The sequence below is a fragment of the Myotis myotis genome, unplaced genomic scaffold (assembly GCF_014108235.1).
Source record: "Myotis myotis isolate mMyoMyo1 unplaced genomic scaffold, mMyoMyo1.p scaffold_m19_p_3, whole genome shotgun sequence".
NCBI classification, from domain to species: Eukaryota; Metazoa; Chordata; class Mammalia; order Chiroptera; family Vespertilionidae; genus Myotis; species Myotis myotis.
Window position 1 is genome coordinate 190,831,304 of NW_023416335.1, and position 16,340 is coordinate 190,847,643.

General features: G+C 35.7%; 1 protein-coding gene across 3 annotated transcripts; it reads left to right on the plus strand.

Annotated features, from left to right (window-relative positions):
* The first annotated feature begins 7,859 nt into the window (after positions 1-7,859).
* Positions 7,860-16,102, plus strand: CD69 (CD69 molecule). 3 transcript variants are annotated; one of them, XM_036300837.1, is made up of 6 exons: positions 7,908-8,030; positions 8,242-8,328; positions 11,766-11,888; positions 13,191-13,390; positions 13,739-13,842; positions 14,773-16,102. In XM_036300837.1, the coding sequence occupies exons 2-6, from the start codon at positions 8,319-8,321 to the stop codon at positions 14,882-14,884; spliced, it is 549 nt and encodes a 182-aa protein (XP_036156730.1). In that variant the 5' UTR covers positions 7,908-8,030; positions 8,242-8,318; the 3' UTR covers positions 14,885-16,102. The 3 variants fall into 3 exon arrangements, with proteins under 3 accessions (XP_036156729.1, XP_036156730.1, XP_036156731.1); XM_036300838.1 differs by having other exon boundaries at positions 8,301-8,328; XM_036300836.1 differs by lacking the exon at positions 8,242-8,328 and having other exon boundaries at positions 7,860-8,030.
* Positions 16,103-16,340: the final 238 nt, after the last annotated feature.

Sequence of the window (16,340 nt, forward strand, 5' to 3'; positions counted from 1 at the left end):
GTCTGTCTTATTTGTTCTATATTCCACATATGAGTGAAATTCTATGGTTAACTTTTTCTGTCTGACATTTTGCTTAGCATGATATTCTCAAGATCTATCCGTGTCGTTGCAAGTAGCAGTATTTCATCTTTTCTTATGGCTGAGTAATATTCCTTTGTATATATGTACCACATCTTTTTTATCCAATCATCTATCAAAGGACACTTTGGTTGTTTCCATGTCTTGGCCACCATGAATAATGCTACAATGAACATAGGGACACACATAACTTTACAAATAAATGTATTCAAATTTTTTTGATAGATACCAAAAGAGGGGTTGCTAGGTCATATGATATCTCTATTCTTAACTTTTTTAGGAACCCCATATTGTTTTTCATAGTAGTTGTATCAGTTTACTTTCCCACCAGCAGTGAACGAGGGTTCCTTTTTCTTCACAACCTCTCCAACACTTATTGTTACTTGTGGTATTTCATTGTAGTTTGGATTTATATTTCTTTGGTAGCTAGTGAAGTTGAGTATAATTTCATATATCTGTTGGCCAACTGGTATGTCTTTTTGGGAGAAGTGTCTGCTCAGGTCCTCTGCCCACTTCTCAATTGGATTGATTGGATTTTGATTCAAAAAAACAATATTATATTCCTAGAGTAAACCCAATATTGTGTGGTATATTATTTTTTTACATATTGCTGAGTTCAGTTTCTAAACTTACTTTTAGAAATTGTCCGTCTATGTTCATGAGTCAGATTGGCTGGTCAGGTTTTGGTTGCAGTGTTTTTCTGACCTGATTTCTTTATATTCTCTGGAAGAATTTGTAACTTTTTACTTGTTCCTTAAATGTTTGGTACATTCGAACATAAAATGATCTGGGCATGGTTTTATTTTCCATGTTTTCTTTTTTCTCCAAGAGGATGTATTTAATTATGGATTCAATTTCTTTAACAGTTACAGAACTAGTCAATATTTTTAAAATTTATTTTTGGAAGAGATTTTTTTCTGGGAATTGTTCATTTTAGTTAAAAATGTGTTCATTTTACTTATATTGTCAAGTATGCTAGCTTAAAATTATTCATAATACACTATTATGAATTTTAATGACTGCTTGACCTCTCCTGCTTTCTGAAGAATTCCTTTTTATGGGCTCCTAGCATCTTGCCTCAGAAAAGGCCAATCTGATCCATCAGAAATATTTTAATACATTTAAACCTGAAGTTGCTTGGAAAGAAGAAGAATAACAATCCTCGAATATATTTTACTTGGAGGCTTTTTATGTAAGTAGGTACTAATAAACCTATAGGAGGTGGGATAAACAGTTCTTTCAAGTTCATTGTACATCTCTCAAGATTCAAATACAAATGTACACATTTTAACTCACTTACTGGCGTGGGCCCTGGCCTACCTAAAATCTCTGTGCGTTACATTTGCCATTTCCACACCATTGTGTTTGGAAAGAATCCTCCCAAATATTTTATACACGTAAGAAGCCTAGAATTAATTTATGTAAAGTCCTATGGTGTGTTAAGCATTGTATCGCATATTTGACATAGTTCTTTTGTACCTTTTACTTTCAAAAATTGTCAGATCTTTTAGATGTGGACGCTATCTCAAGTCCGACAGGAGAAGTGTACTAGCTCATACTTTCCAAACCAACTTATTTCTGTTGTTTTTTAAGGAAAATCCACCAAAGAGGAAAATTAGAAAGTTCAAAGAACCAGTTCAAAGAGGAGAGAAGGTTGGAAATCCCCCCACTTACTCATGGCTACCTTGATTGGCCTTTCACGGGAACCACTGGACGGCATGAACACATCTGTGGTTTAAAACTAATTTTTACCCATTTGCATACTTTGTATCAATTTAATAGAAGATAAAACAATATAAATTGAAGTTTTGGTTCCCAAGAAGATTAAAAGCCACTCAGAAACCCAGATCACTCATTGAAACAGAAAGGAAATTGAAAAAAGAAAAAAAAAAAAAGATGAACAGGTTGCCTTCGGAAACTGTCTTAGGTCGGAAGTTTGCGGTCCCTGTGAACAGGTGTCACTAAAAGCCTTCTGCTGAGCTGCTGCCTGATAAGGACTGTATATCCTGTCTTCTCCGCATCGCTTTGCATTTAGCTCACATTACTTCATTTCCTTCCTGGGAACTTCCCCCGGATTCTTCATATAAGGTCATCAGGAGAGCTCCATTGAGTTCTGGGGTCCTGAGTGGCTTCTTCCAACTTTGCCCAGGCACTAATTTTCCTAAGCCTCAGTTTCCTCAACAGAACTATAAAATGTCCATGATAATCTCTGCCTGGTGGATATCCTTAAATTTTTGATATATCATTTATGAAATAAGACATAAAGTATCTCTGATAGTGACATATTCTTGTCATGTGTTTTATAAGGAGATTGAAAAGAGTTTATTTGCACTAGTTTTATTTCGCCAGTTTTCATTATGTGGTTCTTTGCTTTGGAGAATTGAATCCTTCAGAGCCGACCACACAGGAAGTTTGCTTCCGTATTTAGATGAATAAGGAACAACTGAAAAACCTTCTGACCCCCAAAGTTCTCCCACGCCGCATCCTGACCCCCTATACCTTCTTCTGTCCTACTTGCTGTAATTTCACATGTACGGATAACTTCCTTTCATTTGACAAATAACGATGGGTGATCTGAGTAAATAAGTGATTGTACACAGGAAGACACTGTTGCAAGCGAAATGAGAAATGACATGCTTTTACTGATTACGTCAGGGGAGCAGGTGTCAACAAGAGCTGTGCTGGGCAACCCCTATCCAGTGTTCACTTCTTTACAGGAATTGAAGTTGATTGCTTTCTCGAATCTAAGGAAGAGTTCTTACACTTAAAAAATTGCTGTAGGAAGGCAGGGAGAAGTAATAAACAACTTATTCTTTTACAATAAAGTTTAGACTATTATAGAGGATGTAAATAGTGTGAGGGCTAACGCATACCTTGAAGGGCTACTGATCACATGTGTTTAGTACCTTGGCTGGATTTTACCTTTGCAATGACTGCCTACTCCCACCTGCGCACGTGCTGATTTCAACAAAAGACAGTGGCTGCTCCCGAAGACACAGAAATGATTAAGAACAAAGGTAACAGATTGTACTCAGTGTGATAATGTGTAAGGATATTTGTTTTCTTACGATAAGATCATTAGGTAGCCTGGCCAGCGTGGGTCAGTGGTTGAGCGTCCACCTATGAATCAGGGGGACAGGGTTCAATTCCCAGTCAGGGCACATGCCCGGTTTGGGTGCTTAATCCCCAGAGGCCCTACCAGGAGGCAGTCGATCAGTGATTCTTTCTCGTCATTGATGTTTCTATCTCTCTCTCCCTCTCCCTTCCTCTCTGAAATCAATAATAAAAATACATTTTAAAAAAAACACAATAAGATCACTAGTTATCATTTTTCTGTGCCCAATGGCATATATATCATACATAACATAAATAATATATGTATAGGTTTATAAATATAAACACACACATATATACATACGTATGTATATATATATATATACATATATAATATTTTTCCACCTGATTGGGGGTGAAGAAGAAAGACTGTTTGAGCACATAAGCAAGTACCTAAGTGTCATGAAAGCTGTTAGAGGTGACTGTAGGACATCACAGCTTCCTGTCTGTCTGTATTCTAGACAGACAAGAGCTAAGTTGCATTACATCAGCAATTATGCTATAACTTCTCAGTTTTATTTCTTGGTACCTTACATCCAATGAGGAACTTTCCCTTTTCATGACTTCTATTAAAGTGTTATTCATTTATATATCATTAAATGTATATTATATACCAAACACTGTGGTAGAAAACTAATTTTCTAATTTATAATGTGTGTTTTTTCACAGAAAAACTTATAAGTTGGATGCTAATATTTTTAAAAAATATACATTTTTTTCAGAGAGGAAGAGAGAGGTAGCAACATCAATGGTGAGAGAGAATCATTGATCAGCTGCCTCCTGCACTCCCCACACTGGTAATTGAGCCCGCAACATGTCCCGACGGGGAATCGAACCATGTCCTCCTGGTTCATAGGTTGATGCTCAACCACTGATCCACACTAGCCAGACTGGATGGTAATATTTTTATTTTATAGATAAAGCCAAAATCACTGGAGCTGTGTAAGTTTCCAAGAGGTGCACAGTGAACAAATGCTTTGGTTGAAATTCACATACATTCTTTCATGAATTTACCCAATAAACACTTGTTGAACTACTATGTTCTAGGCCCTATTACATTAGAAATTTGTTGTTAAGTAAGACAGAAATGTTTCTGCTCTTAATGTTCTTTTTACTTTCTAGTTAGGGAATAAATAATGATGATGATGATGGTGATGATTTTTACTTCTCATACATCATAGTTTATTACCTCACTCTCTTTGTTTATAGAATATATTATCATTGGAAATGTTCTTTAAAATAAAAGAAGAGGGTGAGGTAATAAATTGTAACTAATGGAAATTAATTTGTAAAGTTGGTCAGGGATGGTCTGGTGAGGAGGGACAAGTGGGGTAAGCATTAATGAGAAGAAAGAGTTTGCTCTGAAAAAAAATCTGAGGGCAGAGAGAACAAAAGCGAGAATATACCCTGTAAAGTAAAAATAAATTTAGCTTTTGCAATGAATAGACTGAAGGTCAACATATTGTGGCTTATAGGGTGTAAAGGAAAAATTGTGGGAAATGGTTATCTATCTATAAAACATACACTATTTTCATTATGGTAACCAGCCTAACTATTCTAGAATATTCAAACTTCAAAGATAGTTGGTGTCCAGCTAAGAAAATTATATTTTCACACTTCTATGAGAATTGCTAGAGAAGAAAAGGTACATTAGTAAGTGGTGTAACTGGACCATGATTTTTATATTAGTCTAATCAGCTGTTGAAAAGTCCTGCTTTGCATGAGGAAAACACTTATGGTAAGGATTATTGTGTGTGTAAGGATGTTTTCCTTTTCTATACCCCAGACTTGGAGGAGATCAAATCATGTTGCAGATTTATAGGACTAATATTTTCTCATGCATCATCACAGCCACATGCTATGTATAGCTAGTGTTAGATACACATTTAAAATATCTGGAGGGTATTACATTAAGCGAAATAAGCCAGTAAGAGAAAGACAAGTATTACATAATTTCACTTATACGTGGAATCTAATGAACAAAATAAAGTGGTGAGCAAAATAAATCCAGAGACATTGAAGCATGCAATAGACTGGCATATTTTAGAGAGAGGGGGGGAGGGTCAGGAAGATATTAACTAAAGAACTTACATGCATATATTCATATCCCGTGGACAGATAATAGTGCAGGGAAGACCTGGGGAGGAGACAGGAGCAGGCTAGAGGGGCTCAATCAGGGCCCAAAAGGGGACATCTGTAATACCTTCAACAATAAAGATATATTAAAAATAAATAAATAAATAAATAAATAAATAAATAAATAAATAAATAAAAGATCTAAGTTGTTTTTACCCAAAGAAATTAGCAAATGCATTAGCTATTCCCTTAAGTACCAAATTTAACACCTCTAACATTCATCAACAGTATTCAAATGTGTGCTTGCTATCTAATGGCAGCCTAAAATTACATATTTCTTAACCCTACAGTCCCACAAGTCTCCCAGGGTAACACTCAGCATTTTTCAAGTCATATGTTTTTATACATATTCTTCTTTAAATTCACATTTATTGACTTATTTATTCACTTTTTCAACAAGTATATACTGAGCATACACACTAGGTTCCAGGTACTATGTCAGGTATTAAAGGCAGAAGGGACAAGATAGGAAAAGTTTTGCCACAAGTAGCTTACAATCTAGTAAGGAAAGTAGATTATAAACAATACTAGAGGCCCGGTGCACAAAATTCATGCATGGGGGTGGGGTGGAGCCCTCAGCCTGGCCTGCCCCCTCTCTCAAGCCAGGACTTTTGGGGGATGTCTGACTGCCTGTTTAGGCCCAATCCCTGTGGATTGGGCCTAAACAGGCAGTCAGACATCCCTCTAACAATCTGGGACTGTTGGCTCCTAACCACTCACCTGCCTGCCTGATCACCCCTAACCACTCGCCTGACTGCCTGTTCACCCCTAACCACTCCCTGGTGGGGATGGGGAGGGGCCAGCCGGGGCAAGGGGCCATGGTGTCCTGGTCTCTGGTCATTCTGGTCATTCCATCATTTCAGTCTCTGGGCTTTTATTATATAGGATATAGGATAATATAATATCAGATATTGACAAATGATATAGAGAAAGATAAAGGTTTATGGAAGATTAGAGTGTGACATTTTTATTTTACTACATATGAAAGGCAAATGAAGACCTCTCTGGGCTGAGGAAATTTTAACAGAGAGGGAACTGAATTAAAGGGAGAGCAGGCCATGCAAGTAGGTGGAGGAAGACCCATTTAGACAAAGGGCAAAGACCTTATAGTGGAAGTATGTTTGACATTTTTGTGGAACAGCAAAGAGGTTCCTGTGAGAGAAAGCAGTGGCTAATAGGAAAAAATAGTGGAGAGGTAGCCAGGGACCAGATCATGGACCTACTTAAATATAAGAAGGTTGAATTTTATGGTAAGGCTGATAAAAAGCCATTGAGGGTGGAAAGAGGAGAAGAGTTGAACAACTCACCAAAATTATATCATTTACTAGTAATTACCAAACAAACCCTTGAGCTGCTATTTGGAAAACATACTAGGAAATTGACTGAAAAACAGAATGAAAACAAAGAGAGACTTTAGGACCAATATGTACCTCTTCATGTCTTAGGTAAACAGATAAATATGATGGCCTAACCAACCTACAGTAGATGATAGTTTCCAACCCACCTAAGCAAAACATTTTCTCAAAGGCCTGATTGTACAAACAGAATGTCTCTACTCTGAAGAGGTGATATTAATGATACAATTCTAGGCACCATTGTTAACCAGAACGGTATTTTGATCCCCTCCTTAAGTCACCATACATGGACATTTTGCGTTTGTTTTATGTTGATTTTAATAGGTTATCTGTATGATACTCATACTATGGCAATATATTTTTATAGTAATTATACTTAAAATGTCTTAAACCTCAGATATATGAAAAAACAATCTAGAACATAGGGAAAAATAAGAGGATAAGATGCTGCTGAGGGAAAACCGGAGTGGTTTAAATGACAGTAAAATTTGATTTAAAAAAACATTAACAGGAGATAAATGAAACAGATAATTCAAGATAAACAATTTTAGAACATAGAAAGGAAGTTCCAGACCACAGAGTTTCTATTTCCTGCATTAAAGCACTACTTACTAAATGATACCTTTAAAAAAAAAAAAGAAAAGAAAAAGAAAGCTAGTCCCCAGGAAAGAAATGAATGACAGAATTTTGAAAGCCGACTTATAGCTTCCTAAGAAACTCTCCCACACTGAAGAGAGATGCAGGAGGATGGAGATCTTTAAATTCTTAAACAATAAATCCTCTAGCTCGAAACAGTGTCAGGTTCCTAGTGGATGTCCAATAAATATTAGTTAAATGAATGAATGAATGGAATTCCAGAGAAATATTACTCTTATTTATTATTTCCATCTCAAAAATAGGAATCTCGAACTTTGAGTTTTTTATTTAGATACACCGTTTCCCAAACTACTTTTGTTTTCTATAAATTTAAGGAAGGATGTCACAGGTTCTGGGAAATCCCACGTGTCTTTTCATGCTACACCTACAGTTGTGAGAAAGCACATTTCAGACAGTAGGGAAAACCCATAGTTCACCACAACAACACATTGTAAATTGTCTGGGCCACTGGGGCATAAATTAAAGGGAACTGGAGTGGTGGAGTGATTAGAAGTCAAGAGGAAGGGGGCGGAGACAGATATGTGACTATAAATGATGAGCTCTCTCAGAGACTGAGCTAGAGCTCCAGCAAAGGCATTCGCTGTAGATTGGCTTGACCTGAGATTAACCAGAGGGTGTTGACTGGAATAAAGATGAACTCTGAAGATTGTTCCCTAACAGAGAACAGCTCCTTGGAGAGAGGACGACAAAGTAAGTCAGATCTTGTTTTCATGTACTGGTTATAACTATCTATACAGCTGATATATACCGGGAGGGCCAAAGGTAGGTTTACAGTTGTAAGTACATGAAACACAGAGCTTATTCTGATATTATTACTTGATTAATTACTGTATTATTTTTCCAAAAAAAACAACAACTGTAAAGCTACTTTTGTGTGTCCCCTCCCCCCTCCCCTTAACAGGACTTAGGGAAGAAAATGAGCTTTTGTCATTTGAAGAACTTGATTACATTCTATTTCAGTCCAGATAAAAGAGAAAAATGGGAAGAAGTAAGTATTTCTTTATCTATGAAAAGACAGGATTTCTGAGATGAGAGGAAACACAAAGGTGAATTTGAGAAGATTTTCAAAGACGTGTTTCTTTGTTTCAATTTATATTATCTCATTTTTTTAGATGAAATTATAAAACTGCCTGCTCTAGCCCAGTGCACTCTCTATCATGTTTCCATATCCATCTGCACATATTCCAGGAAGCACTGACTTTCTTTATAAAAATTCTGTGTAGCACATAAGCAATTATGCTCTTGACTGCCTGCACTTTGTGTCTTTGTGTGCTTTCTGTGTACCTCATCTTGCGTTCTAATGCAGCATCTTCTAGTTGCTGAAAATAAAGGTTTCCAGTCTTTGAGAGAATAGCCATATAGGCATCTGTACACTTACAGTGTCTAACAGTAATTCATTCATGAAATAATTCTTGAAAATGCCATCTTCTGCTTCTATAATCTTTATGGGACTCTTTTTCTACATTTCATCCTTCAGTTTCACGCATCCAGTCACTGGCTCCAAATTCCAAATGAATCACACATTTTTCTTTCTTTTTTCATCAAAATATGATTATCGTAGCTGTATACTATTTCCTCTCTTCTATTTGTCTATTCTTTCCAGAGACCTATTCTATTTATTATACCAGAATTTTCCCATTGTTTTTCTATAACTTATTTCTATGTGGCTTTCTTTTGGTGTTTTTTTTTTCATTTATACCTCTTCCTTTTTGAATTATTGAGGTACCCCAAAACCTAATATGTAAGAAATACAGGTTTTTTTGTCAGCAGTAATTAAGGAATGCGTTGTGGATAGCAGAGCTGAAATAATCAAGAGAAAGGATTGTTTTTAAGAGTGTGTGCGTCCACTAAACTATTTTGCATTAGAAAAGCTTTGATTACCTCCCATAAACCCATCTTTCACTTTGGAACACAAAATCAACTATGGGTAGCAAGTGCAAACTATACAAAATTTCTGGTAACCACATAACCATAACTTTATGGACTAGTTGAACTACCAAAAAGAAAAAAATTGTAATAATTAAACTACTCAATAAATAGAAGGCATAGTTGTAAAAAGGTCCTAATTCAGGAATTCTTAACTTTTCCTGAGATCATCCCCATTTTCTGTTGAATGTTTAGTTGATGCTGCCTTATACATACTACATTAGTATGAAAAAACACTGGGCATAACCCTTAGGTGACTCAATATGTAACGGTGGATTTATTTTCAATTTCTCCATTAATGGGCAGGACTGTAATCAGAGCGGAAGTACACTCTTGGGGGCAGTGTTTTGTCACCTAGGTGATGAACCAAACTGAGCAACAACAGCCCTCACTAATGGATGTAAAGTACAATCTGAAAATCATCCGCACAGTTTGCCCACTGGCTAAGCCAATATACTGGAGTAGACTTTGGAGCCCTGAGCTATCTGGCTGAGTTAGTACTGGCGCAGGAACAAGAGTTGTGCTGCTGCATGGAGGCTAAGAAGCATGATGAGAAGTGAAACTAGACAGAGAGCTCTGAACTTGCTATCTACCTACCCTGGGATCCTTTTGGTAACAGCTGGATTCTGGTGAAAAAAAAAGAAGATGGGCTTTGAGAAGCTGAAAGAAATAGAACTAGATAGGAAAGAAGTAAAGGCATCTCTTGAAAAATCTGAATGCAGATCTACGCTGGGAAAAACCACCCCAGAAGCAGAAGCTGATGCTGACATTCAGTACATGGTAAATTCCTCGTAAAGAAGGCAACATCTCTTAGCCCACTTTAACTTTAGAGAAATGTTTTAAGGAAAAATAGGTGCATTTCAAGATATGTGCTCTTAATTATACAAGTCATCTAAATTCAAAAACGTGGTATTTTCTCATTTTGAGACTGTTTTTATGGTAAATTTTAATATCATTCTCATAGCAATTTTATATTTCAGTTTCTCAGAACATAACAGGGGACTATGTATTTCTTGTGAGGCCAAAGTTTTTAAAAATGACAGCTCTTCCTAGCAAAAATCAAATTCAAACTCTGAGCCACAGGATCCCGTTGTCTCCTTTCTCAATTAATTTATTTACATTTTGAAACAGATATCCTTCTAGATTTTCTTTGGTGTGTGTGTCTGTGTAACTAAGAATCATCATTGACATCATACTTATATTCTAAATCCTTCTACAGAAATATTTTTATTGGTGAAATCAAAATTTTACTTTGTTTTAGCATTAAACAAAGGATAAATGGGAAAAAATAACTTCTTCCCAATGTTTGGTCTTTAATACTGTTAGATTTCTTCTATTATTTTAAATTATCTTGAAAATTCAAATATTTTACTGTTCATTCTCATATTTTAATTGTGGTATAGTTTACATACAATGGATGCATAGATCATAAGTGTGCAGTTTAATGAGGTATAATTACAACTCCAACATTTGAAAAGTTCCCCTGTATTCCTTTCTACTCAGATTGCCTTTCCTACACACATAACAGCTTTCACTTTTCTGAATTGTCATCACAGCTTAGTTCAGCAATTCTTAAATGTTACATTAAATAAAATATGCAGTATGTAACTGTAGGTGGATTTTTTCACTCAACTTTTGTTAATTTTTCCATTTTGTTGCATGTATCAGTTGTTCTTTTTTTAATATGTCCTTTTATGGATAGTAGCATAATTTGTTTTCAGTTTTCCTGTTGATGAGTATTTAGGTTATTTCCTAGAATTTAGCTCTTAAGAATAAAACTGCTATGAACATTTTTATACAAAGCATTTTTGAGACATATTTTCATTCCTTTTGAGAGAATACATAGGAGTAGAATTGCTGGATCACATGGTAGGTGTATGCTTAATTGTGTAAGAAACAGTTTTCTAAAGTTTTGGGTTTTTTTTTTTCATTTTACTCTCCCAACAGTAAAATGAAACTTATAAAAATTTCAATTGTTTCACATCTGTACGAACTTTACCAAAAATTATTATCAATTATTTTTATTCTCTGTCATGCCAGTTATAGATATTAATATATCAATTCAATATTTTTTATTATACTATTCCCCATTTATCCTCATTTACATCATTATTCTTAAAGAGTAAATAGTAAATACAGAGAAGTTAAGGGATTATGATTACGATTTTTTTTAATATGTCATCTAGGGTAATCAGGTGTTTAATAAATGTTCTTATTGTGAGTAAAGCAATAAAACTATGGTGACACAGAATTTTCATAGCTATTAAGTACATATATTGGGAAGATATTTTATGTTCTCATCATTATGCCTATATTGTTTCATTTCTAACCCCTCCAAAAATTATCCAAATTCATTCAAAATTTGGGGGAAATTGGCATAAATTTTATAGAAGATAGGGAGATACATTACTTTTTAAATTAAATACTGCAAGAAAATATCAAATGTCCCCATCTTACTTCTGTAGTCTGCCTGAACTCACAACAACCTTCTCTCTTCAGATAATGCTGCCAGCCTTCACTTTGCCACACATCATGAAGGGTCCCTTCAAGTTCCTATCCCATGTGCTGTCCTGAATGTGGTCATTATCACCATCTTGATCATAGCTCTCATCGCTTTATCAGGTGGGTCTGCACTTCATGAATCCATCGAGTCTCTTTGCTGTATCTGTTGTAATCTCAGCTGAAATCAGTGGGATTCCTTGGTCCAATTAATCAGCAATTCTGAGCAATTTAGCAGCATCCATATATCATACATGGTGGATTTCCTAAAAATTACTAATACAATTTCACTTTCCTTGGGCTATTAATATAATACCATTTAGAGTTTTCTAGAGATTTTCTTTTTTTATTAAAAGTATTGGGGTGACATTGATTAATAAGATCATATAGGTTTCAAGTGTACATTTTCATGATACATTATCTGTACATTGCATGTGTGCCCACCGCCCACAGTCAGATCATCTTCCGTCACCATATATTTAGCCTCATTTACCGTTTACTGCCCTCCAACCCCCTTCCCTCTGATAACCACCATGCTGTTGTCTGTGTCTATGAGTTCCAGTTTTATATCCTTCCTTTGCCTCCACAACTCTGGGGCCTTTCTATAAGTATGAAAAGCGTCTATGATTTATGCATTACTGTGGAAGAAAATTACATTACTATGGGTTTAAATATGGAATGAAAGGAGCTGATTTAGATTCTACATAAATCAACAGTGAGTTAGGAAAAATGTGGGCTTCACATTCATATTGACAGAAAAAGATAATATCTAAGCCATAGATTAATCAAGATTTGGTCAGTCTTTTGTCTTTCAACTCAAAGACAGCCAAACTGTAGCTATGAATACTTATGACTGTATTTAGAAACTCCCAGAGTCAATTGTCATAAGATATTCAAAGTATACCGCTATACCAAGATACATTTGTGTCTTTTACAAACATTATATTTATAATTTTATGAAACTTTTCCAGTCATAGATCTTCTTGTGTTCTGAATTACTTCCCTGCAAATCATTCTCTCCTTCGTCTTCCAATAGAGTGTTTGTCTCCTGAAAGTTTAAATCCCTCCACCTCTGCATTCAGATTCAAACCCCTTCTTGAAATTTATAAAGCACTTTACCCTTTCTAGTCCAAGGCTGTTTTTAAGATTTTTCTTTTCTTTTTTTTTCTTTTTTTGTTTTTGTTTTGTTACCATTTTCGGACATTATGGCCAAAGAGCCACCTTCTTCTCTCTTACTAGTATACCCTGTCCATGATGATTAGGCACAATGGGAGATCTGATAAGGTGAGGACCTGCCTTCGCATGCTTCTCTGAATTTGCCTTTTTGCCTTTCAGCCTTCACTTTATCACCTACCCCAAGAACTAGGTTTGCATGCTGTGGGTACTTAACTTATTTTGTGACTAAAACAACTTTCCTGTCCATAGTGGGCCAGTACAATTGTCCAGCGCGATATATGTTTTCGGAACCATCAAACAACCATGTTTCTTCATGCTCAGACGATTGGATTGGATACCAGAGGAAATGCTACTTTATTTCCAATATAACAAGGAATTGGACCTTGGCCCAGAACTCTTGCTTCAAACACGGTGCTACCCTTGCTGTCATTGATTCTGAAAAGGACATGGTAAGATAATATTCAAACACAATTTCATAAAATATTGCTGTTTTCTTTTATAGAGCTAATCTGTGATGTCCTTCTGTTTCCTTATAAGTGAAGAAGACATTGTATCTGTGTCCATGTAGGAACATTTAGTATGAGGTCAGACGAGGGTCCTATTTAGTCTTGTAAACCTGGTTTGGATGCCTGGCCTCAAAGGCTAGAAATCCGAATGAGTCAATTCTATACAGAGCTAATGAATGATCAGCTACTTTACCGCAGATGCAGCTTTTGAGAAACTGATTTTGAGAATGTATTACATCTACTTACCCATAACGGCTGTTTAACAAGCACCCCCTTTGTCATTTCTTCAAGATCTTTTTAAAAAGATATGTGGGTAGAGCTGAACACTGGATTGGGCTGAAAAATGATGCTGGTCAGACATGGAAATGGTCAAATGGCAAAGAATTTAACAACGGGTAAGTTTCAAGATGTTTCTTTATCTTTCCCAGGCTGGTAGCTCAGGGAAACCATTTTCCCTGTTTCCACTGTTCTCTTTTGTATGCTTATACTCTTTGGAAATCTTTAAAGAAAAGCTGTCATATGATCATTTTGCTCTTTTCCTCTACTTGGAATTCATACAACAAATGCTTCTAGTAATTTGGTCTCAGAAGAATAAAATTAGTGTGAATAGAAGACTCAGAAATATTCCAGAAATGATTGTGATGATAAAATCTAACATTTCCAACCTCATATTAATATTTTACTGATGAGCTAGTTTTTGAAAAACAATTCCCTCTTACTCTTTCCCTGTTCTCATCTCCACGGGGATAAAGAACAATATTTTCATGCTTAATTAGCAGCTTCTATGGACCTGAAAGAAAACTTGCCCCAGAATTAAAGATGCCGACTTTATTTTATTATCATTTATTTTATTTTTTAAATACATATTTTTATTGATTTCAGAGAGGAAGGGAGAGTGAGAAAGAGATAAAAATACCAATGATGACAGAGAATCCCTGATCAGCTGCCTTGTGCACGCCCCCTACTGGGGATCGAGCCTGCAACTCAGGCATGTGCCCTGACCAGGAATTGAACCTTGACCTCCTGGTTCATCGATCGATGCTCAACCACTGAGCCATGCTGGCAGGCCCAAATGGATACACTTTACTCTTAGCTTTGTACCTTCCTTCCGCCTACTCTTCCTCTCAATCCCTGTCTCCTCTCTCTCTAGATTAGTTTATGATAAATAAATAATAAATAAATAAATATATATATATATAAATAAATATATAAATAAATAAATAAGTAATGCAGAGACCACTACTACCACAAAGTTTTTATGTTCCATGTAACTGAACGGAAACGATGAACTGAAAGTAATTCTCCGTTTCTTTATTGTTTGGCAGGTTCAGCCTCACAGGGTCAGAGAACTGTGCATTTCTGAACAGCACCGAGGTCAGCAGCACAGAATGTGGAAGGAATTTACATTGGATATGTAGCAAACCCTTCAAACAGTGAGGAGCCATATTTGCTTATAGACTATCACATCATGGAACTCAAGGCAACCCATGTCGATGGATGCTGCTCTATGGTCAGGTGTTTGCCGTAAGGACTTTGTGAAGAAACTTGGTATGATTTTGGAAACTTTCTTCCAAACAAGACTGTGGAACAAAAGGCAGGGGAGCTGCAGGACTATCTGCATTGCAGAATACCCTCGCCGTGACCTGAAAACATCACAGGTTGATGGATATTTACGTCCAAGATTGAGAAAAAATGACTTTAAACCTTTTGAATGCACTTTATACTTTTTCAAATTCAAAAATAATAAAATAGCTAGGTTTAGAGTTATTATTTATTGCCGAATGACTACCAACGATGAGTGTCCTTCACACATTTGCACTATTAGAAGGAATTAGATGGCAGTATTAAAAACTGGATGTAAACAAAAGAAATGTTAACTGGTAACACAGTTATTTAGTCTAAATACATTTGTTGAACTCATAGAACATTTATAGGTGGACAGATGCTTATGAAACTAAGCTTTGTAATATTTCTCTCTTTTTGGAGAAGTTTGCCAGGCTACTTTGTCACTTTTTTCTCCCAAAAGACTGGGATGGCCCCGTATTTATGTTGTTTGTTTGTTTTTGCTTCTTCAGTGTCTTTTTTAATGGTACTTAATTCTTTGCCTTTAGAACTTTATACACCATGTTTTATAAAGATAAAAACAAAACCAAAGAACATGAGAAATATTTGTAAAACAGATAAGTGTTGAAAAGTGTGCAATATTTGATGTGGCAAATCCCTATTAGAAAAAATTCTGTATTGTTCAAACCTAGAATAATACCACATCTGATTATATATTTGTGTTTCTCCTAATCAATGTTATCACATGCAGGACTTCATGTGAGGTGTTGGTAGTGCAATAAAGTGTTTGTTTGTCTTTTGTGTTCAGTGCAATCACAAGCTGCTTTTATGTATGTTAAAATAAAAATGGAAACAAAATTACTTCTAAGAAGTGTTTGCTCCCTTAAAATACACTAAAAATTGTGTCATACTAGAAATAAGAAAAACAGAATGCTAGAACATTTTCTCAAAAAGTTATCTACTGTAATGCCTTAGCTTTATAATGTGGTTTTTACTTTTTGAATTGTTTTTACATGTCTGTTTCTGAAAAGGCCTTATCCATTTTTCTGTATAAAAGCAGATGCTCAGTAAATATTATAATTGACTTGAAAAGAATCTATGCCATTTAAAATGTTCTGTCTCTATTATTTTCTTATTCTTTATTGTTTATCACCCTCATACTAAAGAAACATGAGCCTGATCGGCGTGAATGAGCTGATTGAACATTTTCCCTTACACTGAGAGATCACTGGTTCAGTTCCTGATCAGGGCACTTGCCTGGATTGCAGGCTTGATCCCCAGTAGAGGGTATGCAGGAGGCAGTTGATCAATCTTTCTCTCTCATCAGATG